Below are 24,844 nucleotides of genomic sequence, written 5' to 3' on the forward strand. Positions count from 1 at the left end.
AATAAAATATAGACTTTTAGCTTTTCCTGTATTTTTTTTTCACAGAAACTTGTAAGTGTTGTACCTGCTCCTACCATGTTTCACGGTCTTTTGGAAATAGGAAGTGTTAAATTTGTACCAGACATTATGATGAAAATGTTTTAAGTTTTCTAATTTCTGTTTAGGATATAACAAAAAAACATGGACCTCCGTTTCAATAATTATATTGAGAATGTAAAGCTATGAGGTACAGCTATTAGTGTAAAACGCACCATTCACTTACAATTATTCGCATCGGGTACCCAGTCAGGATCAACAATATCATCATGAAACTAGCGTTAGCACGCTGAATGTTCCATCTTTTAGACACCACTTATTTTTAATATTTCTTTGTAAATAATTAAGTTAGCGTTAATTTATGCATTTCAGTATCAAGGTAAACCTCTTCTGAATAGCTCATAAAATCGTCACAACATATACTTACGTGATATTTGATCCGTGACGAGAAGTAGAAGGAGCTTTGAAGATGCAGGAGTGCACGTTGTGTTGCGCAAGAAGGAGATGATGTCACTGACGCTCTTAAAGGCATTGCTGCACATAACCTGTGTTAAAGGGACATGTAACTTGTGCTGCATCAGTTCCAATCGAAACTTGAACTGCTACCTTTAATTTTTTCGGTCTATAAGCACTTATCTTTAGTGTACCAAATATGACCCCATCGACTGTAAAGGGTTAAACCGGTCTAATGGGGTGAGGTTCAATTTGGATCGTTCATACAATAGCCTGCTTAGGCAAAACAGGTTAGGCAACATTCGTAATGCTGATGAGGTGATACCGGTGGGAGTGGGGGAAATGGGCCAGTCGTTAGTCAGGAATGTAGGAACAATCAGTGGGGCCACAGGGAGTGGTCCTCTGCTCCCCCCTAACCTGAGAGTAGGGACCTATCATAGCTGTGTCCGGCGCCGCCATGGCTGGACATTAGGGATATATAAATAAGGCCGATATGACCAGTCAGACTTTAGTTCGCTGACGAAGTCTCTTGGATAGGAGGCGAAACGTCCGAAACCTTCAAATTTGTACAGATGATGGCTGAAGAAACCTTCTCATCGATTGACATCCTGAGTTCAGAACATAATAGCCCTCCCTCTGAGATTTTACTACAATTTAGTCATTGTCCCCAAACTTTGCGGCAGTTTCATTACTGTTGCATGTAAGGCCAGATATTAATTTGTCAAGGAGTATAACATCAATCAGAATCGGAATCAGAATCATCTTTATTGCCAAGTATGCATAACACACAAGGAATTTGTCTCCGGTAGAACACGCTGCACTAGTATCATCATAAGATACTTTGAGGCACTATACAGTTATATTTGGGTTACTGTTTAGAGAGTTGATGGCTTAGAGGAAGAAGCCTTCTAAACGTCTGCTGGATTTGAACGACAACAAAATGTCTTCATATAAAATGTTCCTATAGGCATGGGACATAATCAAGTTTAGTTTGTATCATTGATTTTTCCACAAATCCCACACATTTAATAAACTGACCCGCTGCCTGCCTTGGGAATGCTGTGACCTGCGGGTGAAGCCTAATCTCTTCCGACTATGTCCTTCCTCGCAACCCAGACGGCTGTCATCCACAGCCATCAACGCTACTGCAACTGATGTCTTCCTGCAGAGCCAACAGTGCCAGGAAACTGTCAACAGGCCGGGCCCCAGCAGGGACTCAGATTGGGCCTCTCGAGGTTCCGCAGGCAGTGACACTCCAACATACTCCTGAGGAATGTGGAGAAGAATGGCAGGGATGTAGGGTGCCATCGCGCATCCTGATAGCATTCCGCAGCCAAGAGCATGATTATTTCCTCACTGTAGTCAGAAATTCTGTGAATGGCATTGCTGGGCATAGGAGGCCTGTTTTAAAAACACAACTTTGAAATGTTATGAGCAACCACTGTCTAGAGTACGTTCATCCACATTTGGTTTAGTGTTTGTCATTCATTACGACAGAGATGGTGGGCAAAGGTGGTTATCGAGCATGTCTGACATTCCAAGTGAATTGGATTGGATTGGATTTGCCTTTATTAGTCTCGCAGTGGAGAACTTTACATTTCACAGCAGCAAAGTGATGAAAGGAATGAATGTAGAAAAACTAAATACATAGGCGGCTGGAAAGGCAGCCACTCTCGCGGCGCCGTCTTGAAGTCAAAAGAACAACAAAAAAAACTAGTATGACAACATAAAGACACAGAGACAGAAGTGAATAAAAGTAATGAAGGTATCATAATGCCATCACATGTGAGCCATAGTTGCCAATGAACTTTAAGCCATTTACTGATTGGGTCGAATTGTGAAATACACAAACACAAAATGGAAACGCTCACTGAGCTACTGTCAAGAGTTGGACACAACTCACACAACCTGACTCACTCACTGACTGGCATGTTTAATGCAATAAAGGCTATTTACTTTACTAAACATCAAGCAAAACAAAGTGATAACTTTTAGAGGGAATTATGATGCTGAACAGCCTGTAATTTCAAGATGGAAATTATGCTTTGAGTAAACAATTATGTGCTAAACAATTATGTTACATAAAAAAATAACTCATTGACTACACCTGTGTTGTTATTTACTGTCAATTACAAGGGAGGATTCAACTTCTGGGTGGAAATATTTAATGCTTTGAAATAAACATTGATCATTATTTCTGGCAAGCAGCTCAAAAGGCCCGGATCTTAATTGATGCCTTTTATAACCAGATATCTCTGGGTTCAACATATTCATTGACCATATCAAGGCCGATCAGTGAACCTCTTGCCCGCAGCACTTAAAAGGGAATGAGAGAGTTCTTTCTCTTGGCCGAAAATCAAGTTGGCTTTGTTCACACCCACAACTGCAAAATGTCTTGTATTTTCCTTTTGATGCGGCACGCAGCAGAGGCTTGTACGGGTCTGCAAAAATTCCAAAATGTAGTCTAGCCTGATAATGCGCAGATTTCTACCTCCCCAAATTTGCATATTGACTATCCATTTATTCAATTTTGCCTGCATATTCATCAGCTAATTCTGGAGAGAATTGTTTGGACTATCACAATGATAAACACACTGCCAAGCTTTTAGTATTTGGACTGTTTTTGCAAATGTTTAATGTTGGAAATTGACAGTAGTTTAGATTCAGATATAAATACGCAAATTAAACAGATTTTTTTGATAATGCAGCACAACTGTTATTTGTATCACTAATTTAAAAAAATAAATACAATGAATGAAATGGCCGTTGGTCCACTGGATAGCAAGTCAACCTCACAGCTTCCCTATGTGGAGGTTTCATGTTCTTATGCATGGCAGGGTGATTGGACACTCCAAAATTGTGCTTGGGTGTGAGGGTGAGCGTAATGGCTGTTTGTGTCTGCCCTGTGATTGGCTGTCAACTGCTTCAGTGTGTCCCCAGCCTATTGCCAGAAGACTGCTGTAACAGGTTGCAACACCCTCACAACCCTTGTGAGTATAAGCGGATCGGAAAAATAGATGGATAGATGCATGAAACGTTAATAAATGATAATAATGCCATGTTCCACAGCTTGTTTTGTCCCTGCCTTTACTTCAGTCTTTTTGAACAACCTAATGTACTGTCTGTAGCTTGCAACAACAGAAACAGGAAATGTCACAGCTGTCGACGTCAACACAAATAGTGAATGTTTACAGACGTTCAAACACACTAGAGGCTTAGCTGTGGATGAACACTAGTAGAGTTGCACCGACTCCACCTCTGCTGGAAGCATCAGATAAAAAGGGGGGTCTGGGGGGACGGAATGTATCCGCCAATGGAAAACAAACTTTGCTTGATGTGAGCGGTTCATTCTTTTTATTGTTCCTGTGTCATGGGTCATTTTTTGCTTTCTTTCTCCAAGGCAAATAAATGGTACAAAGGAGGTTTTGATGTCTGAAATACGATCTGTGTTTCTTTGCATTGTCTCCACTTCCTAGCGTGGCTTCTTGAAAGGTCAGTAGGGGGAGAGAGAGGCCATTTGATAACTATAGAAGGACCTTTTGGGTTTATTACGTTGTCTTTCATGTGCTTTATAACAAAGTGTGGCCTGCTCTTGCAAAAGTAATTGATCACCTCCATCTCATTAAAAGTGGCTTCAAAGCAAGACCAATGAAAAGGTATCCCGAAGAGGGATTCTTGGTTTGAGTAGAAAAATTGCAGAATAAGTCCTGATATACATATGTGTGACAGTGTTAGTATCACTTTGAAGCAATATGAGATATATTGAAAAGTACATATGAGACATGAATGGGAAATGAAGAGTAACTTGCTATTCATGACATTATCACAATACAGTAAAGTCTCGTTATATCGATATCATTTATATCAATAGTACTGCTTATTACGATACTATTTATATGAACGCAAGGAAATAATTTAAATGCCGCAGGATCGGATATATCGATAGTCCAGTTATATCGATATTTTTTCAGACTCCCGAGAATATCGATATAACGAGACTTTACTGTATTTGAATGACATAGATGCGATCACAATACTCTGACTACTGGGTAATTAAGTCGATGTAAATGACAAATAAAAATTTCATAACCAAAGTTTGATGAAAAGCTTGTTGACTTTTTTTTTACATGCACTTAGTGTAACATCAGTCAACAAGATGGAAATATGATCCAGTAAATTAATATCACAATAAATAACAATGTGATTTCATGTGTAATCAAGATTGTGTCCTGCCTGACATAAACTCCAGAAGAAGAAAAGCATAGTCATAATTTAACGGAATTTAATCGGAATTTAGACTTTGGAACATAAGAAAGAAAAAAACTGATGTTCTCTAAATTAATATTTGGTATAGGCATATTTAACCCTTTCAGGGATAGTGATCACTGCAGTAGAACGTTTATCACAAAAGGGTGACTAAAAGGGTTAAAACCTCATAGTGGGAAGAGTTTTCTAAATTGACATGAAATTTGACGTTGAAAAGAGACAATATAAATAATTGATCCAATTCTAACAATGGTGTATCAGATAAAATATAATATGATATACAGTAAAGTCTCGTTATATCGATATCGGATATATCGATAGTCCCGGTTATATCGATACTATTTCTATGCACGCACGGAGAAAATTACATGCAAACAGGTTCGGATATATCAATAGTCCCGGTTATATCGATATTTTTTCGGACTCCCTTGAATATCGATATAACGAGACTTTACTGTATATGATATTTTCCAGCTCTGAATGTGTGATACAGAAAAATATGATATAAAAATAGGTTGGTATTTTGTTTCCACGTATCATGGGCAAACATGGGAATATTTACTTAGTGCAATTGATAAAGGTCAAACAATAAATACATGAGAAATATATAATTCAGTCTCCCAAACTGTACCAAAAATCCAGTCAAACCTGTGATCATTGTCACCAAGGTCAACATCAGAGGGAGACGATATGAATTTTGATCCAGTTGTATTCAATATTATATGAAATAATATGTTACACACCTATTTATTCCATATATGACCATTACAATTTCAAATATATTTTTCTGACAGTAACCTTGGGAGACACTTCAGATCCACTAGCCTGCGAAAAATGTTTTTGATATGCTGATGTCATTTAATCATCACCGTTCTGCACCATTCTTCACCAAGACTGCGTGGGACAATTTTGCAGAGTATTAACTCCAGGCTAAAGCCCGCCTTGTATCATTTGCTGGGCCCAGTCAAGCAGCGTTCCCAGGAGGTATCTTGCTCTCCTAGACACCAATAAGTGATCCAAGCTCGACTGGGCACAATGCTCAGGTAGAATAAGCCATAAAGGGATAAGGGAATGAGGCAATGGCAGATTTAAAAGATATATATATATATATATATATATATATATATATATATATATATATATAAATATATATATATTTTATTTCTAAGCGCCTTTCAAAACTCTCAAGGTCAAAACTCTCATATATATATATATATATATATATATATATATATATATATATATTATAATGGGTTTTTGCTGTTGTTTTTCATTGATGGAAAAAAACACCACTTAGTAGTGATAATGTAGACATCTCTCATTTCTTAATAGAGGAGCACATTTAGTTTAGTTTATCAACACAGAGAATATGACGCAATACAATGCAAAATATATGAGGCCATTAATAGAAAATTTTGTTCGGATACAGAGTCCAGGCAGAGCATATCCTCAGTGCCAACATCTTACACGCACACCATACAATGCACACAAGAAAGAAAGCAAAGGCAGGCCATGAAAAAATCCACACAAAGAAGTAGGTCAGCCTCTCATAATTGTCAATCATGCAATAAATGTGTGAGCACAACAAATGAATACAGCATTGGGAATGAGACAAAGCGTATTGGCATGCTATGTCAGCTTGACTCAATTCATCCTGCTTTTCACACAAGACCATTCACATGTGAACTCTCCCACTTTCACACTACCTCGCACACTCGCGCACTGCAAATGTGTGAGCCGTGCCGGAGTTAATGTATGTGGACGCGCCGTTCCAGCCTCGGGCCACTTTATTACCATGAGCCGTGTTGATTTCCATAGAGGAGGTGTCACGGTGTGTAATTATTTGCCACACCGCTACGGAATGACATAAAAAAAAGTTACTTTTCAGACGCTCGAGGCTTGAAAGCGGTTGGTTGGATGGATGCAACTTGCTGATTTGGGGATGAGGTGCACTTAACCGTTCCAATTTAAGCTGAGCTCGTGGTTGTAGGTCGAGAAAAGAATGAGAACACATGGCCATTTTAGGAAGGAAATAGCTCTTTCCACACCAAAATCATACAAGCATACCTGTCACAGAACTCGCTGGGAACACTGGGAACTGAAAAGGACCATCCCAAAAACTATACTCACAAAGTCAGAAGAAGCATGCCGAGGTCCCGATTACAAGTGCTAGTGTTTAATAATAGTGGACCAACCGTGCTACACAAATTAAACCTTTTTTTTTTTTTTTTCACAAACTGCTTACAGGACTATTGTCAACTGTACTGTAAATATACTACCAACTATTATGATTTAAATCCTGCATGACCTTGTAAAATAAAAGGCTTTCTGATTATTTGAAATTGGTTCAAGGTTAACCACAGAAATGGCTCGCAAATAATTTGTGAAATCGTTTTATTAGCATTGCTGTCAGGATGCGGAGAGATGAACATTTCCTGCTTTGGACAGTCACAGACTCTCCAGAAATTTACCCTACCGCCACAAAAGTATGATGGATTTCCTGCTGAGCTTGGTAATAACATAACAGCCTAATTACAGCATAATAACATAATGACAAAAATAACATTCTAAAAAAAGTTAAGGGCTGTGAATTTGGGAAACTGTGAACTGCTTTAAATTGCAAGGACAAAATCTCCTTTAAATTGAGGCAACTTCAAAGAAACTGAGGTGGCCTTTTTTATTGCACTCCCAAATCTGTAGTCGCTCCTTGACAACAACCGCGGATGTTTTGAGTCACCAGGTGTTCTGGCTTGCCCACCGGTATTACGGACCATTGGAAGTAGGTGATTTGAGCCAATCTTTTGTCAGTTAACACACGACCTAAATTGTTGAGAAGCTGCTATTTCATTGTTCTATGTTGTCTTCAGTCACAACTTTCAAGAAAATAAGATTGACATTCGTGGCAGTGATCCACAGTCATCCCCTAGCGCTGTTGTTCCTTGACACACGCGAAGGGTATGAGTTGGCTACCAATAACAGCAGGTCAACACATTTTCATCCAACACTGACACTCACAGCCTTCATCTTTCTGCACCTCGCTTCTTCTGTCCAGCCGGATTAACTGCGGTCATCTTTTTATTGGCCAGGCCGCTCTTGTTTGTCCCCCTTGCCGACTCAAATGTCAGCATCGCCCTGACGTTTCTTCAAAATCGCCAGCGCCGCCACTTTGCCACGGCGCAAGGCTATTATTACCTACATCTTAAAGGGTGACAGGCGGTGTCCGCAGAGACACACGCAGTGTCAAGCCAAGGTGCTGTCGGGTAAGCGGGATGGCGAGGGGTGGACCTCTCGAGTCAGACGTCTAGCGCTACAATGTATTAAAGTATTAAGGCACGCCCCTCATTGAACTTAGTTCTACTTGAATTATTATTTGTTGGTATATCCAAGTCATTTATTTACACAAAGGAGTTCTAGTTCAGTTAAAAGTGGTTTGGAATACTAAACAGTTTGGGAAAATAATCCCCAGTGTTCCCCCACTAAGGCAGTTCAATATTCATGTGAATGCTTTACTCCAGATTTTTGAGCAATGATTTTCGGGTGATGTTTTTGTAGCATAATGCAGCAAGTTGTAATTTAGAGTTGTGCACATTTAGTGGAGTACTACTTTGTGCCACGGAATGCATGAGGTCTACCGGATAAGAGCCAAAGCAATTAAGAGTAAGAAGAAAAGTAAGAAGTCCAAGATGGCGCCCGAGTAGGCAGCCTCAGCAAGTGCTCTCATGAGCACTTGCTTTTTTTTGGTTGTTTTTGTCTTGTTTTGTGTTTTCTTTTGTCACTTTGTGTTGTTGTGCGTCGTGTGGAACGGATACAGATTGTTTTTCAGCATTTTTGACCACGACATTCATCAAGGAGGAGACTGTGCTGAGCGGTTGCGCCTTTTCGGCAGCATGAATATGCCAGTACTGTTTTTGAATGGGAGGAATGTCGGAGCCATTCGACTGCCATCGCTGGACACCAAAGGGGCCGTTGTGCTTTTTTGCGCCTGTAATGGGCAGCATCTTCACAGCCCCGCTTTGTTTAGCGGAAAGGTCAGTGCTGTTCGACAGTCTGCGGCTGGATGGATGCATGGCTTGAGGAACCCGCAATAAGAAGAAAGGAGCGTCAGCGCAGAGCGCCGATGCGTATGTGGAACTGTTGCGGCTTGGAATTGAAGCAGATTTATGTGGAACAGAAGATGTGAGACAATCTCTTTTCGTCAATGGATGCTACAGCTGCGTGTTTGCTTTCAACATTTAGCTTGTAGTTGACATGCACATTCCACCATGATGTCCCTGATCCACTGGTGGAAAGACGCTTTGATCCTCTCCTCTTTCATCTAGAACTGTTTCATGTCATCACAAAGAGGGTACAGCAAGTCCTGAAGAATGAATGTCTCTCTGTGTCTTTGTTTTGTCATATTGTCTCTATGCTGTCATATTATTTGTCATTTAGTTTTTTTTTTGTTCTTTTGACTTCAAGACGGCGCCGCGAGAGTGGCTGCCTTTCCAGCAGCTCATGTATTTCGTTTTTCTACTTTCATTCCTTTCATCACTTTGCTGCTGTGAAATGTAAATTTCTCCACTGTGAGACTAATAAAGGCATATCCAATCCAATCCAATCCAAGAAAAGGCAGGGAATATCCCAAACTATACGCTCAAGTCTGTGTAAGGTCTAAGTCGTACAGGAGTGGTCCATCGATGAGAAGATTTCTTCAGCCGTCATCTGTACAAATATCTGTACAAATCTATACGGCTGAAGAAACCTTCTCATCGATATACGCTCAAGTCATCTTTTTTAGCAATATCAGTACATGTGAATGTAAGTAGAGCTGAAACTCGAAATTATTTTTTGACGTCATATAATAGGGCTATCACACTTTTTTTAATTGCCCGATGTAATGTATTCATACCGGAAAATAAACAACCCAGATCATTTTTAACATATTCCTAAGATTACATTGTAAACTGATCTGGACGGCGGAATCAAGGTCTGTGTCTAGAACCACCAATCCACTCAATATGACCTATAAATGTAATTGTTTAAAATTATCTCTTAAAGAATTAGGTTGATACGATCTGAAAAGGGGAATTTCCCAATCTACCACAATGCCCAAAGTTTGAGCCACATTCCAAAGTTAGTCCCACCACACGTTTTAATACTATGGTTGTGCTTTTCAGTAAAACCTGAAACAATGCAATGCCTGTGTTGAAAAATCAAAGCAATGTCTCATCGGATGACTCAACTCTGCAATGTGAGATTGAATCCAACACAATACACACAGACACATGCACAAACGCACACACACAAAACAGTGACTGCATGAGTGTTTGTGTGCTACAGACAACCCGTCAAAGAGAGTTAAGGTCATTTTTCTTTGGTTGGTCATCACAAGGTATTGACTGAGGGCGAAAGCTTTTGAAGCAGCGTGAAGAATGAGCCGTTCGTCTCAAGTGTCATTAGCTCTGGGGGCTTTTCTCAGTTTGCACCAGGTAAAGATTAGATAACAATATTTTTTTCAATGTAAGATTCCATGTCATGCTCTTCAACTGAAGAAAACACAGTCGGAAAAATGTGTCACTGTGATGCTGAACTGCAATATTGAGCAAAATTATCCTGACTGTTGGCTGCTGTAAGTGTGCTTGCTTCCCTCACTTGCACTGCTTAAATAGATTCCCTTTTTCTTTCGTCACTTGTTACAATTTGGATTGAGGCCCTTTGCATGAAACGATGGGAATATGACTAAGGGATGAGCCTAACACAGTATTGATAAAAACAACAAGGGCTCACGGCAATGCAATCGCTTGCATTCAAGAGCTTTATGACACCTGGATGGTTTAAACCAGGAGTGTCAAACTCATTTCGCATCGCGGGCCACATACGGCCTAGGGGGATGTCAAGTGAGCCGGACCAAATGATACCACACTCTGCTAAAAATAGCAAAAATATCATGTCTTTCCTTTGTTTTGGTGTAAAGAATCAGAATCAGAATCATCTTTATTGCCAAGTATGTATAACACACAAGGAACATTAGGAAAATATTGACATTTAATGAACTATCCTTTTACAAAACATTACATGAAACAACTCATATTTCCTTAGACAAATGTGCAATTTATTTGTATCATTCACAAATATGCATTGCAACTGATACCACTGATTGTACAAAGGCACAAAACTTCAATTGGTACTGAAAAATATAGTAATGCACTTTAAGATTAAATGAGACTTTTAAAGAAAGGAATTTTTAAACCACTTACACATATGCATATAAAATCTAAATGTAATCCCTGCGTACACCTTACAAAATAAGGAGAGTGATTTTAAATGTGTAATGAAGAAAGTGTTCACCTGTCCTGTAAATCTGTAAACTTCATACATGAAACATACATACACATACAATACATACTGAAAATTTATGGAGTTGTATGAACAGTAGAATTCCATCACAGGAGTTTTGTTTTGAAGCTGCTGACTAACATTAAAGTGTGGTATGGCAGGCTGTGGGTAATGTTGCTGTCGCTGAGAAGTTTGTCAAACTGACGATGGTTCAGACCTCTGGACCGGATGAAATTTACAGTGCGAACAACCACCTCCATGACGTGGTCCATTTTCAGCGACTTGCAACACAATGCCTCCTGGTGCAAAATACAGTGAAATGTCCAGAAACGATCTCCTCCGTTAAGGGCTTGTGCTTTGTCTTTGAACTTTGTCGCGACACCTGCTTTCTTTCCGACCATGCATGACGCGCCGTCTGTAGCCAGGCTGACAGCGTGGGACCAGTCCACTCCATCTCTGTCCAATACAACAACAACAACAGAGCCGAAAATGCCCTCAGCTGTTGTGGTGTCCATCATTGGCACGAACTCAAGAAACGCTTCAGTAACAGTCAATGTCTCATCAACTCCTCGAATAAATATGGCCAGTTGGGCCACGTCTGTGATGTCAGTGCTCTCGTCAATTGCCACGGAAAATGCAATCAATCCTCTCTGCGATAGTATTCCTCGTCAGGCTAAAATTAGCAAAAGCTTGTCGCTTCTCGGAGTATACAAGTTCAGCCGCCTACATCATGCATCGTTTAACAAAGTCACCGTCGGAATACGGCTTTGATGCTAATGCTATTTCGCTAGCAATTAGGTAGCTGGCTTTTCCCGCTGCTTCACTGACTTCTCGGCTCCGGATGAAAGTTGACTGCTGTTTCCTCAGACCCGCCAGCAATTCGTTAATCTTTTCTCTTCTCAGTTGTCCTTGCAACCCGTCATATTTTTCGCTGTCATGAGTCTCATAGTGACGTCGAATATTATATTCCTTCAATACCGAAACTTGTTGCAAACACACCAAGCACAAAGATTTTCTGTGCATATCTGTAAAAAAATAGGACGTGGTCCATTTTTCTTTGAAAATTCTACACTCCTTATCTACTTTTCTCCGTTTGGATAACGACATTTTGGCTAATGAGGGTGTAGCGGAGAGGTAGAGACCAAGGTATTAACAACGTCGTAACAAGCAGCAGATGGCGCATTGACACCGTCTGCTGTTTTCAGACTGTCTCAGTGATGCGGCGTGTCTTCTACTCTGATGGAAAGAGTGCGCCCTTAGCGGATAATCCATGAATTGCAGCGAATTAAAAATATTAATTCCATGTCTTTTATGCATTTTTCCACTTTCAAATTATCCTGCAGGCCTGATCGAACCTCCTTGGGGGCCGGTTCCGGCCAGCGGGCCGTATGTTTGACACCCCTGGTTTAAATAAAATGTGATTAATCGATGGCATGTGGAGTAGCACATTAAAAAAAAAATTCCAAAGGGAATTTTGTGGGATTGTTGCTGTAATAAACTGACATTATTAAAACTAGGCTGCTTGTTTGGAATAGAGAGCTAAAGAAAGAGTAATTCTTGAGGAACAACATTGGTGTGTTTATGCAGGAGAAGATTCATCCCTGATAGCGGCAGCGAAAGAAAAAAAAACAAGTGGAGGAAATTTGTGGAATCCCATCTGAGATGGCCTCCCTGATGAATTCATTTTCCTGTCAGCTCAGACGAGAAATGAACCCAGAGAAAATTAACTCCTGATACGGCCACGCCGAATTAGACAGAAAAGAGGAAGGGGGTAGCGGGAGAGCAAACGAGACACTTTTTAAGGATTCCATCCTTGTCATTTTCAATTTTCTGCTCTTTTGGACATGCTTGTATTCAGGCTCCCCAACATCTCCTCGCTATATCAATCCTAATTAGACAATCTGGGCACCCCCAAGTATGGGAAGCGTCTTATTTGCATAATTTAATCATAAATACTCAGTGATACATATTTCCAAATGCATTTGTACAATTATCGTTTCATCCTTGGGGCAAAAAAAAACATTAATATGATTAGGCAATACTTTTCCCAAAAAAAAAGGAAAATTGTATTTTTTTAAGTCCAGCTTTAGGCAATATGAAAAATTAATTAATTTCAGAGGGAAATCAATTTCTCCATGTGACCACATTAGACGATGGCGACCCAAGGCCCGTCTTCCTATTTCTTTTCCTCCAATCAGGAAATCTCATCTCCAGCTTCTAACTTGTCAGGAGCGTTTAGCGTTCTCCCGTCTGAGACGTGCGCCACCCTCACTAAATGCAGCGCATGGTGGGGAGGAGACTTTGCGTCGAGAGGTAGGCATTTGATGTGAAGCTTGCGAGTTTTATGTGATTCACTAACTGCTGTTAAAGAGTCATTTTATATACTATGCAACATGTACTGCCATGAATTAATGACCAAAAAATGGTGGAATGCCGCAAGAGAATAAAGTGGTCACATGAGTTTAAGAAAAAAAAGGCAGAATTTTCAGAAATTATTATTAAATTAATAAAATGTAACTTTTTGAGACATGACAGGAATAAGGTTATACAATGATATGCAAAGTCGAAATCTTAGAAGGGAAACTTAACATTGTGAGAATAACGTTGAATGAATGAATGACAAAATATGAGTGAAAAAAGTTGCAATATTAGGATACGTTTAAAGTTTTAATAAATAAATTGGTATGCATGAGAATAGTGTTAATTTGGCAGAACAAATTGTAATTCAATGTAGGGGAAAGGTAAAAGTTAACAACACGGGTCGAAAAAAAATATGAAAAAGTGAATCAGAAACATTGACAAGATGAAAGTCATTTTCTAAGAAAACGATAAAACTGAAGTAGTCATAATTCCAACAACCGCAGACTCTCTTTGACGCCCCGCTACAGCAGGCAAATGAAGCAAACAGATCTTATTCATGCAAATAGCCTCCAAAGCCACAAACGTCGTTAAGACGTCAGCAAACAAAGCCTCTTTTAACAAGTCAAATCTGCACCGTCTACATCATCCCCCCCACCACACCCAAAAAGATTTCATTTGGTGTATGTCTGTGCAGTTGTTCCAACTGGATGAATGTCATGTTAATAAAGCCCTTCTGATTTTTCAAGGAGACTATTTGCAAGGTGGGGTGGGTTGCAACTTGCCGCCACTTGCACCTTGGCATACAAACTATTTTTTGGGATACACACGGAGCTGCCACAATGAGTGATGTGTCGTCCGCGAACGAGCCCGTTCTCCTCACAAGAAAATGGTGGCCGACTGTTTTGTCCTCTATTCCCCGCCCCCAGTCTTCGGTTAAAGGCACGTGATTGGTCAAGAACGCAGCAGTGAGGGGGTGGGGGTTACAGACAGAGAGACAGTGAGGCCGTTCTCCCAAAAACAAAATGGCCTCTTCGGTAAAAGCCATGTAATTGGTTAAGAAAGCAGTGGGGGGGAGGGGGGGGGGGTTTAAACATTAAAGAGACAGGCAGACGACAGAGTGCCGGAGGGAGAAAACACACACACACACACACACACACACACACACACACACACACACACACACACACACACACACACATGCACACACACACATACACACACACATACACACACGAAAGGGAGACGACAGAGCTTGAAACGAAAAAACAAAAGTGAAAAAAAACAAGTGAAATGCGAGAAAATGCATAGAAAACAGTGAAATTTGAACTTGCTTCAACTTTGAGAGTTCAAAAGCAGAGTGCAGACTGGAAGGTTAAAATATCCCATCAATCAGGCTCCACAAATAACCCGCACAAGCCATCTGTACACTTGATGCAAAAAAGCTATCAACCCAGCTAAACAGAACACAATTGATAAGGAAAAACGTAAAATTATCGCAGAGAAAGCACCTCCAAGGGATCATTCCTCAAGATGGTGAAAGAAGAAGTGTTTCATTCTGATGAAACCGGCCACTCTATTACATCATGCCATCAACGACCATCACAAAGGACCATCACAAAGGTAAATAAAACGACTTTATTATACAGTACAGTTTATTTTTTTTTCTTATAATACCATTTATTATACATAAAAAAAGTATATTTTGTGTAGTTTTAAGGCTTAGAAAATTAGAAAGTAGAAAATCATGTTTTACGGGGACCTGGGAATGGATTATTCTCATTTTAATGGTGTCCTGAGGGAAATTATTTTTGGCATACACACTGATACACACTTTTCGCCTTACACACTGTCTGGGAACCAATTAAGTTTGTAAGCCAAGGTATCACTGTATATACAAAAGCATAAAATAAAACACACGTTCACTTTCAAGGAAGAGACATACTTGGATGGTTTTGGATTTCAAACAGCTTAATGTACCACTATCTCACCACACCACCTCACTCTACCCTGTCTAATGAGGCATCTGTCACTCTTGTTTTTGAAGTTATTATCGCTCTGGCTCCCTCTTGGATGTGGCTGCCGAGTGACGGCACCCACTTTAACAAAGTAGAAGCATTTGAATGGAATCCAGGAATCTCCCTCGAGTACCTGCAAACACGTTGGCGTCTTGTAAGAAAACAAATATATTATCAGGGAGCTCAACGGCGGCGGATGAGAAGTCGCGGTGGAGCGGGGGGGGGGGGGGGGGGGGGGTAGCAGGAGCTTACACCTTTGGTGGCAGTTCACACAGAGCGCTATACAAAACAATTACTGTCATTTCCAGATGTGTGAGCATGTCTGTGTGTAGGTTTAAGCATGCTTGAAACGTGCACAAGCAAGTCACGGTGATGCCAGGCAAAATGTGCAGATGATTTCCTTTTGTTCTAAAGAGAGAGAGAGAGAGAGAGAGAGAGAGTGTGTGTGTGTGTGTGTGTGGGTGTGTGTGTGTGTGTGTGTGTGCGTGTGTGCGTGTGTGCGTGTGTGTGTGTGTGTGTGTGTGTGTGTGTGTGTGTGTGCGTGCGTGCGTGCGTGTGTGTGAGTGCGTGTGTGTGCGTGTGTGTGTGCGTGCGTGTGTGCGTGCGTGCGTGTGCGTGTGTGTGTGTGTGTGTGTGTTAATGAATACATATATATCGGGTCATCTCCTTCAATGCAATGTAAAACAATACAAAACGTATGTGCAAAAAAACACAAAAAAACAAAGATTGAAACTTATAAAATGTGTCTGTTTAAAACAGATAATTGGTTGTTATTAAAATGTTGTCTTTTGTATCTGGCTCCAAAGAAAGGTAGAAAATACAAATTCTGTCGTGAACAAGATTGTGTTGTAACAATATGAAAACGTGTCAAGTTGGTAAATTGTGTGTATAAAAAAAATTAACATTAAAATAAATCCATAACATGAGACGTATGAGTGGTGATGAACAAAGAAATGGAAAGAATCAAGTATGAACAAAACATTGTCCCTGGCTCACAAGAACGTATGGCTCGCCAGCCTGATGTCATGTCAATGTGGTGTATTTGATGAAAAGGGGGTCTGAGTGAGTAAAAAGTATAGTTAGCAAAGGCTGCCACCCCTGGACACTTTTATTCTGCTAAGTTAGATCAAAGGTCATCAACATGGACTACAGGCACCATCTTGTCCTCAAGGACCATGGGAATAGCCTGCAGGCACGCTTTAAAATTGAGTCACCAGTAATGGCATCTTGTGATTTCCTTAGCATTTCATAGAAGTGATTCTCTGAAAATATTGAACACACAAACATGTAGAATAAAGCTGTAATGATATGTTGGCGCTCATACTTTGCCCAGTAAAATGACAAATATTGCTAATTTTAGGGACATAATAAATCCTGAATAGATCAAGAACAAACAGAGCATTTATGAGAATAGTGCACGGTATTGTCACATTGTGATATATTAAAAGGTAAAAATAACCTTATATATACCTTATAATAACCTTATATATATATATATATATATATATATATATATATATATATATATATATATATATATATATATATATATATATATATATATATATATATATATATATATATATATATATATATACAGTAAAGTCTCGTTATATCGATATTCTCGGGAGTCCGAAAAATATCGATATAACCGGGACTATCGATATATCCGACCCTGCGCGCATGTAATTTTCTCCTTGCGTGCATAGAAATACTATCGTAATAAGCGGGACTATCGATATAACCGATATCGATATAACGAGACTTTACTGTATATATATATATATATATATATATATATATATATATATATATATATATATATATATATATATATATATATATATAAAATCATGTTTGCGGGTGAGGATAGTCACGATACCATGGGTGCCTCGTAGCGATAAAAAGTGTCTTTAAGGAGGGAGTCCTTCCCCAGTCGCATGACCTGACCATGTCTGGGGTGCTTAACCTTCAGGGTGACTGAGACGGGACCATGATTGTCAATTAACTGCAACATCACTGTGCCTTTCTCAGCAACAGCAAACCAATGAGAGATATGTGATATCTTTAGGTCCACCAAACAGCTCGCTTGCCCACCACTACCTGCTATGTTATAATAACCTTTCAGAGAGTTCAAGTGTCACACGGCAATAAGAACCTTTTTTCCATCCCACTGCGGGAAAAATGAAAAGGAAAACAAGTAGCTGGAACAGAGGGGCTCCTGGAGGGCCGCTCATAATGTAAGGGAGATTACTGAACCTCGATCTGTGTGTGCCTGTTAGTATGCAGTAGGCAAAAAAAAGAAACGGAAGAGAGCGCTTCAGAAAATCAAAGGGTCAATGTTGATGATATTCCTAAAGATTAACAAAAACACAGTGTAAAAGGTACATGTGGTAAGGTCACATGAAAACCGTACCTAAAAAACAGATCTCTTCTTATGCCAAGAAATGCCTTATTTTTAATCATTGTTGATGCAAACCTCAATTACTCAGATCGTTTCTCTAAGCATTTACTTTGTAAACTGCAGAGAAGATTACATAAGTTGTAAAGACTTAACTTTTTTCTCAAAATTGTATTTTAGACTCAATATTAAATGTCAGCTTTCCAGATACCACATCATAGCTGTGGGCAGGGTGAGATGGAGTGAAGATATATAAGGAGCCACCCCGTGGTATCTGTCATAACGAAAATAACCATTGTCTTCGATAATGTATTTGTCCTTAGGAGGAAGTACTGGGAACCATTTGGGGTAAGCTATCATATGCACTTGTGGTCAGTATACAACAACTTAACGGTTTTGAAATAGTATCCAATGGTGACCCTTCTGGCCCCATGTAACCGTTCGGATTATAAAATCAATACATTGAATTAACATACCGGTACATAAAAATATGTACCGGTAGCCCACTGTCTGGACAAATGTAAGTGTTTTGCTATAAATCACGGAATCTGCACGTTTAACATGGCCTGCTCCTACATTTCGATGTGCATTGGAATTAATTGGTCAGCCCTCCTGGATATATGTAGAAATACTAAATACGTGTTTTGTTTAAAATCAACATCAGGTATATGTACACCATGTCACAGGTGCAAGAGGTTTCAGTTGTGATAAAAAAGATTCAGATAAATGTTTTAACAATGATCTATTTTCTCTGAGATTTACCAAAGCTTATCAGCTTTACAGATGCCACGTCTTTACTGTGGTAACTCAGGACATGGTGGCATTACAGCCAGCAGCACCCCCCCCCCCCCAACTCTCTCAAAACTAACATACACACGCACACACAAACACGTACACACACCAGGGTGTGGTATTTATTTACTGTATTTGTAAATAATTAAAAGATGATGTTAACTTGAGACAGTTATTCAGTACCTCTATTTTGTTATGAAAACTCAGACTGCCTCATCCTGTAACAGGAACTACATCTGTAGCTTCACTGTAGCTTTTATTGCAAGATTAAACATAACTGTCCAACAAAAAGCATGTATCCTGAAAGTTTGTTTTTGGTTGCCCTTTTTTTCTAAAAAACATGTTTAGCCTGGTGTTTAGGAATAAAAGCAAAAGAAAAGGGAAAGAAGTGTGTTCCTGTTGTTAACATTTTCTCACATTGACAGCTAAACTTTGCAACATGCTCGACATCAGAACGAGTTGTATGAATCCAAATTATTTCTCAGAGGCAACAACCATTGGTGGAACAGTGTTGAACTGTGTTTATTTAACACAATAGACAAGCGGTGATGGACAGGGGAGTAGGGGGGGGGGGTTAATAGCTGCATGTGAAATAGTGCAACCCCATTGTAGTCGATACACAAGTATTATTCACCTCATTGTTTCGGAAATAAACAAGAGCCGCAACTGATGGGGAAGCGAGACGATTTCCAGAAGATACTTTTTCATCTGACGGGTGGGAAAAAAGGGTGGGGGTGGGCAACCTGTTTACACAAACTGACCATCTTGTCAACAGCAGTTCAATCAAACACAAACACGCCCTCCACACGCACACACATCCCCGGCAAATAAAATCATTGTAAGCAACAGAAGCCTTTTATCCAGCAGATGCCTCTTGCACGTGATGTAATTCTCCAAATGGGACAAGCGGGCGCACGGACGCTCGGCCAGGCAGGCCTCTTCTTGACTGATTGATTTGGAGCCCAGCACCGACCCGCAGGACCTGGCGGCTTTCACAGACAATTACAGCGCTGTGTCCGTGCGCACCGAAATGGCTCGGCACTTTAGCGTCATTAAAGCGGTGCGAGGCACTGCATTATCCTTTCACCCAAAGCAATCCACCAAAGCAACACACACACACACACACCTACACATCGAGGCATTCGACTATGTCACCACACAGGAAACGGGTGATGCGTGTGTGTCAAAATTTGCTCATTTTAGCTTACATGGTTGACTAAAGCCTAATAAGAAGTGTATGGGGGCATGGGAGGTGGCGTAACCTCGGCAACCACTCAACCCATTGGATCCTACACAGGAATAATTTTGAAGCTCTAATTTTAACATGAAATGCATGGTCGTAAATGACCACAGCGTATCCCATGGGGCTTTCTATCAGACGCCAAATGATGTGGATTGACGCCGTCATCGAATGAAAGGCATGAAATGTATGTATGTACAAATTTTAATTTTTAAATCAGTAAAAGTCAAACACCCCAAAACATGGCACTCACTTGTGCACATCACATGGGATAATATACATTTTTGATGGTCATATATTGTCTATATATTCAGTATTGGTGAAATCTGAATGGGTTCTCCAACTTTATTCCATTTAAACATAATAATAATAATAATAATAATTATTATTATTATTATTATTATTATTATTATTATTATTATTATTATTATTATTATTATTATTATTATTATTATTAATAATAATAATAATAATAATAATAATAATAATAATAATAATAATAATAATAATAATAATTCTTGACATAAAACGTGAGTGAGTTAATTTTTGTGATTTAAGCAGTGGACAAAATGTTAACGCTGACCAAGCGCCTTAAAGTGTTGCCAACCTTTCCGCCACCTTTCTATCATATTTGCATTTTCTTCTTGTCTCCCTGGAAACTGTTGGTGGGGGGGGAATCGATACAGAATCAATCACAATGATAGGTGAGAGGGACAGTGTCACTGGTGCGTGTGAAGGGAGAGAAATAATCAACTATTGATCTGTGGCTTTTTAATCATGTCATATTAAAACATATGGAGGTTCAAAATTATTCTGATTGCTAATATGGAGTGATGGATTTATTCCCTCCTGAGTGTGTGTGTGTGTGTGTGTGTGTGTGTGTGTGTGTGTGTGTGTGTGTGTGTGTGTGTGTGTGTGTGTGTGTGTGTGTGTGTGTGTGTGTGCAAATGTACTAATGTATCTGTGGTGAGCTTTTCTACAAATGGAGGATGTTTAATTGAGCATCGTTAATATCTCATCATAATTGCTGGCATGTGCACTTGGTACATTTGTAATCATTATTATGGAGTGGACTCATGGCAGTCAATTTATGTAAAAAATCCAAGTTTTTTTGTTGTTTTAAAAGTGATTGTAAAAAAAGTGTTCCACTGGGCAAAAAAACTATTTACTGAAAGTGAATACATGAATTGAATAATTTGATCATTAATTGAAGCCCAGAGTAACTATATTCGACAATGCCGAGCAAGAGGGTCACGTTTGTAAAAAATGGTAACAAGTTGAAAAAGAGTTGTTGGCCTATTTCTACACTACTAGATGTGCCCCCTATCCAGACTTCTCCAGCACTTTTTGTGTACCGCTTTTCATCTGACATCTCTCCTTCATATATATAAGACATCTAACTTTTATGTCTTTTATAACACCCTCCCATGATGTCACAACTTGCAGATGCTTAAAACACTTTTGCACTAAAAACAATATTCACGAGAAATCAAGGAGATCATAAAACGAAATTCAGAGCACTTTACGCGCAAAAAGCGCAGACCACAACGGACCTTCATCCCCCTCCGCCCGCACGCAAATACACACGCACACACTTCTCGCAGTCACCTGGCGTTCGTGCAGTCGTTGTAGAGAGTCTCGAAGTCCTTCCTGGAGATGAGCTTGCACCGGTTGACGCCGGGCTGGATCGCACCGAGCCCGCGGAGGATTCGGACTTGCTCCACGTTGCACACCACCGGCGTGATCTCCAGCCTCTTGAGCTTGGTGTAAACTGTGTGCAGGCCCCCGACTAGATGCTTGAGGAACAGGTCGAACGCTTGGGGTAGGCAGATGAGCTCACAGCCGTCCACCGTGAATGAAGCCACCTTGGCCCCGCGCAGCTCCACCATCCGACACTCATTATTCTGAGGAATGTTCTCCACTGGCGACGGAGTGGAGTAGACGGGTTTGCCGGCCGCCGCGATGCCCGCCGGGCTGCCGGCGGCCAACAGCTCAGAACGGAAGAGCGTCTGTGCGGCTCCCACCGCTGCCGGCAGGGGAGGCAGCGAGGAGGAGGAGGACGGAGACGGAGAGGAGGTGGCAGACGGCGGGGACGCGCTGATGCCGGTGCTGCTGGACGCGACCTGGGGTGGAGGAGGAGGCGGCGGTGGCGCGACCAGAGAAGTCGGCGGGAGGAGAGCAGCCGGGACGGCGGCCATGGTCACCTTGCAATCTTTCGGGGGGGAGGGGGGTGTGGGTTACGGGGACGAGTCGCCGAAGTTCAAAGTATGCGAGCCAGCCTGGCCAAATATAAGAATCCTCCGGAGTTCTTTTTTGTGGTGTCGGGAGCTCCTCAGATAAGTTGCGTGGAAGTTGTGGCACCAAAAAAGAAGAACAAGAAGAGATACGTGAGTAGCTCGTGATGGGGGTGAAAGGAGGAGGAGTAGGTGGAGGAGGAGAGGAAGGAGGAGGGGGGCAGGACAATGATCAAAGATAGGAGGAGGAATGACAGCAGGAAAATGAGCTGAAAAGTGAAGCTCGGCTCGCTCGATGACTTGTTGTTGTCACACGGTGCGCGAGAAGGGGTGGAGCTTGGGGACAGTGCTACAAAAAGCCTTTAGAAGAGGACACACGCACATGCGCATGCACACGCGCGCGCACGTAGTTAAGACGCATGCCCGCTCCGATCTTGAATATGTGTTTAAACAAGTACATAAAACGTTTCTTTCCCGACTGTGGATGTCATAATACGCCTTTGTTTAATTTGCTGATTTTGAAATCTTAGAACCAAGATCGGGATTATCAAATTAAAAGTTAACAGGAAAAAGTCATCAAGGCAGCGTGGATCATACCGTGGTTTAATTCCAAAGGTCATACTCAAAACTCAAACGCGCTTTAAAAATACTTTGCACACACGCACACAATCATGTTATGATTACTTTTTTTTAAACAAGCACAGGAAACGCTTGTTAAATGTTTCCAAGTTATTTTCACCAGTGGAACCTTTTTTTTACTTACTCATTTTGCATCACAGCCTAAAACAGGAGTTATGGTTTGAAAGTTAAACGGAAAAAAAGGGCACACGTTTACACTAAATACATGTTCACTCTTATAATAAATATGTTCAAGTCAATGTGTGCACACACACTGCCCTATTATGGATATTTTAAACAAATGCATGAAATAACTGCTCAGTGTATCCAACACCCACATACCATCATTATACTGCTTTCCGTGAAGTGACAACTATCCTTTTGTTGCTACCTACAATGTTTCTTACAAAGTTACAATTAGGGCTAGTACTTTAAAAATTAAAACTAAACCGCCTTTAAGTTTTCAAGTGCAGCAAGCATTACAGTTCAATCAGATTCAATGTCACCCAAAACACCCACACAAACTTTCAATGCGCACACGCATGCGCACTTTCTATATTTTTGGAAAAAGTCAGTGAAACATTCTATCATTTTATGTTTACATGAAGATCAAGATCCTTTAATTAATTTAGAGAAAAACACGTTTTCAAAATGTATTAAATATAATGCATCACAACTCAACAGTCAGCTGTAACTACATTTTTGTCATCAAATGACTGTCACAATGAAAAACCACACATCATTTAAAAAATGATTTAGAATGCGCGTGCACTTCACAAACACACTCACCCACAACAACTCAATTCATGCCTGCTCCTCAATATTGCACGTAATGTTCAGGAAATAGTTCTCCTGAGTCCAAACCACCAGAACCACTGTGGTTTCAATTGAAGCCTCAACACTCTTAAATTTTTTCATGCTTTTTAAGCTTACAGCAGGGGTGCCCACACTTTTTCAGCCTGTGAGCTTCTTATAAAATGTAAAAAGTACAAAATACTTTATTTGTTTATTTACTGATTACCATATTTTACGGTGTATAAGGTGCACCAGAGTATAAGGCCCACCCCCATTTATTGGTGTATTTTCAAGCTTTTCCCATATAACGACTGACCCAAAAAGATGCGTACACATGAAAATGTGCATTGTGGCTTTGATTAAAAAGCTATTTATTTCAAATTACAACCACACATTATTCAGTTTATAGAAGACCATTCGCTAGAGTTTCAGCTATTTCTGTCAATTTTTAGTCAATGTATGGCTTTCACAAGATGTGTTCCAAATGTGTTCCATTTTGTTGCAAGCAAACCTGTACTCATCAGACTGCAGCGATGTTTTTTTCCAAAAGAGGAGTGTGTAAAAGTGATTGACAACTTTGTTAGACGAGTACAGGTTTGCTTGCAACGAAATGGTGGACATTTGGAACAGATCTTGGGAAATCCATAAATTGACTAAAAATTGACACAAATAGCTGAAACTCGGGTGAATGGTCTTCCATTAACTGAATAATGTGTGATTGTAATTTGAAATAAATAGATTTTTGATCAACGCCACTATTCAAATTTTCATGGGTATGCATATTTTTGGGTCAGTCGTTATATGGGAAAAGCTTGAAAATACACCAATCGATGGGGGTGGGCCTTATACTCTGGTGCGCCTTATACACCGGAAAATATGGTAATCAGTAAATAAACAAATAAAGTATTTTGTACTTTTTACATTTTATAAGAAGCTCACAGGCTGAAAAAGTGTGGGCACCTGTATAAGGCACACCAAACTGTAAGGCACATTTTCAATGAATGAACCAAATGTCGGAATATAATACATTAAAGTCTCGTTATATCGATATTCTCGGGAGTCCGAAAAAATATCGATATAACCAGGACTATGGATATATCCGTCCCTGCGCGCATGTAATTTTCTCCTTGCGTTCATAGAAATAGTATCGTAATAAGCGGTACTATCGATATAACCGATATCGATATAACGAGACTTTACTGTATATAAATATATGAAAGTTTTCCAACTATCAGGCACACCACATTATTGTCACATTCGGATTCGGCAGCAGGTGGCGGGTTTGCACTTCCTTGCATGAACACACCTGCTGCCAATA

The 24,844-nt window shown here is 40.2% G+C and overlaps 1 protein-coding gene across 3 annotated transcripts in view; it reads right to left on the bottom strand.

Moving 5' to 3' along the window:
* The window catches only part of dachd (dachshund d), a 212,087-nt gene extending 188,603 nt beyond the window's left edge, over positions 1-23,484 (bottom strand). Inside the window, exon 1 of one of the 3 annotated variants that reach the window (XM_089003288.1) lies at positions 21,488-23,484. In XM_089003288.1, the coding sequence (XP_088859414.1) occupies positions 21,488-22,077 (590 nt within the window). In that variant the 5' untranslated portion in view covers positions 22,078-23,484. The remainder of the gene's footprint in view (positions 1-21,487) is intronic. The other 2 variants (XM_089003286.1, XM_089003287.1) reach the window with 2 other exon arrangements.
* Between the last annotated feature and the right edge of the window lie 1,360 nt (positions 23,485-24,844).

The sequence above is a fragment of the Hippocampus bargibanti genome, linkage group LG08 (genome assembly GCF_051943395.1).
Source record: "Hippocampus bargibanti isolate YZ-2025 linkage group LG08, ASM5194339v1, whole genome shotgun sequence".
Classification (NCBI taxonomy): domain Eukaryota; kingdom Metazoa; phylum Chordata; class Actinopteri; order Syngnathiformes; family Syngnathidae; genus Hippocampus; species Hippocampus bargibanti.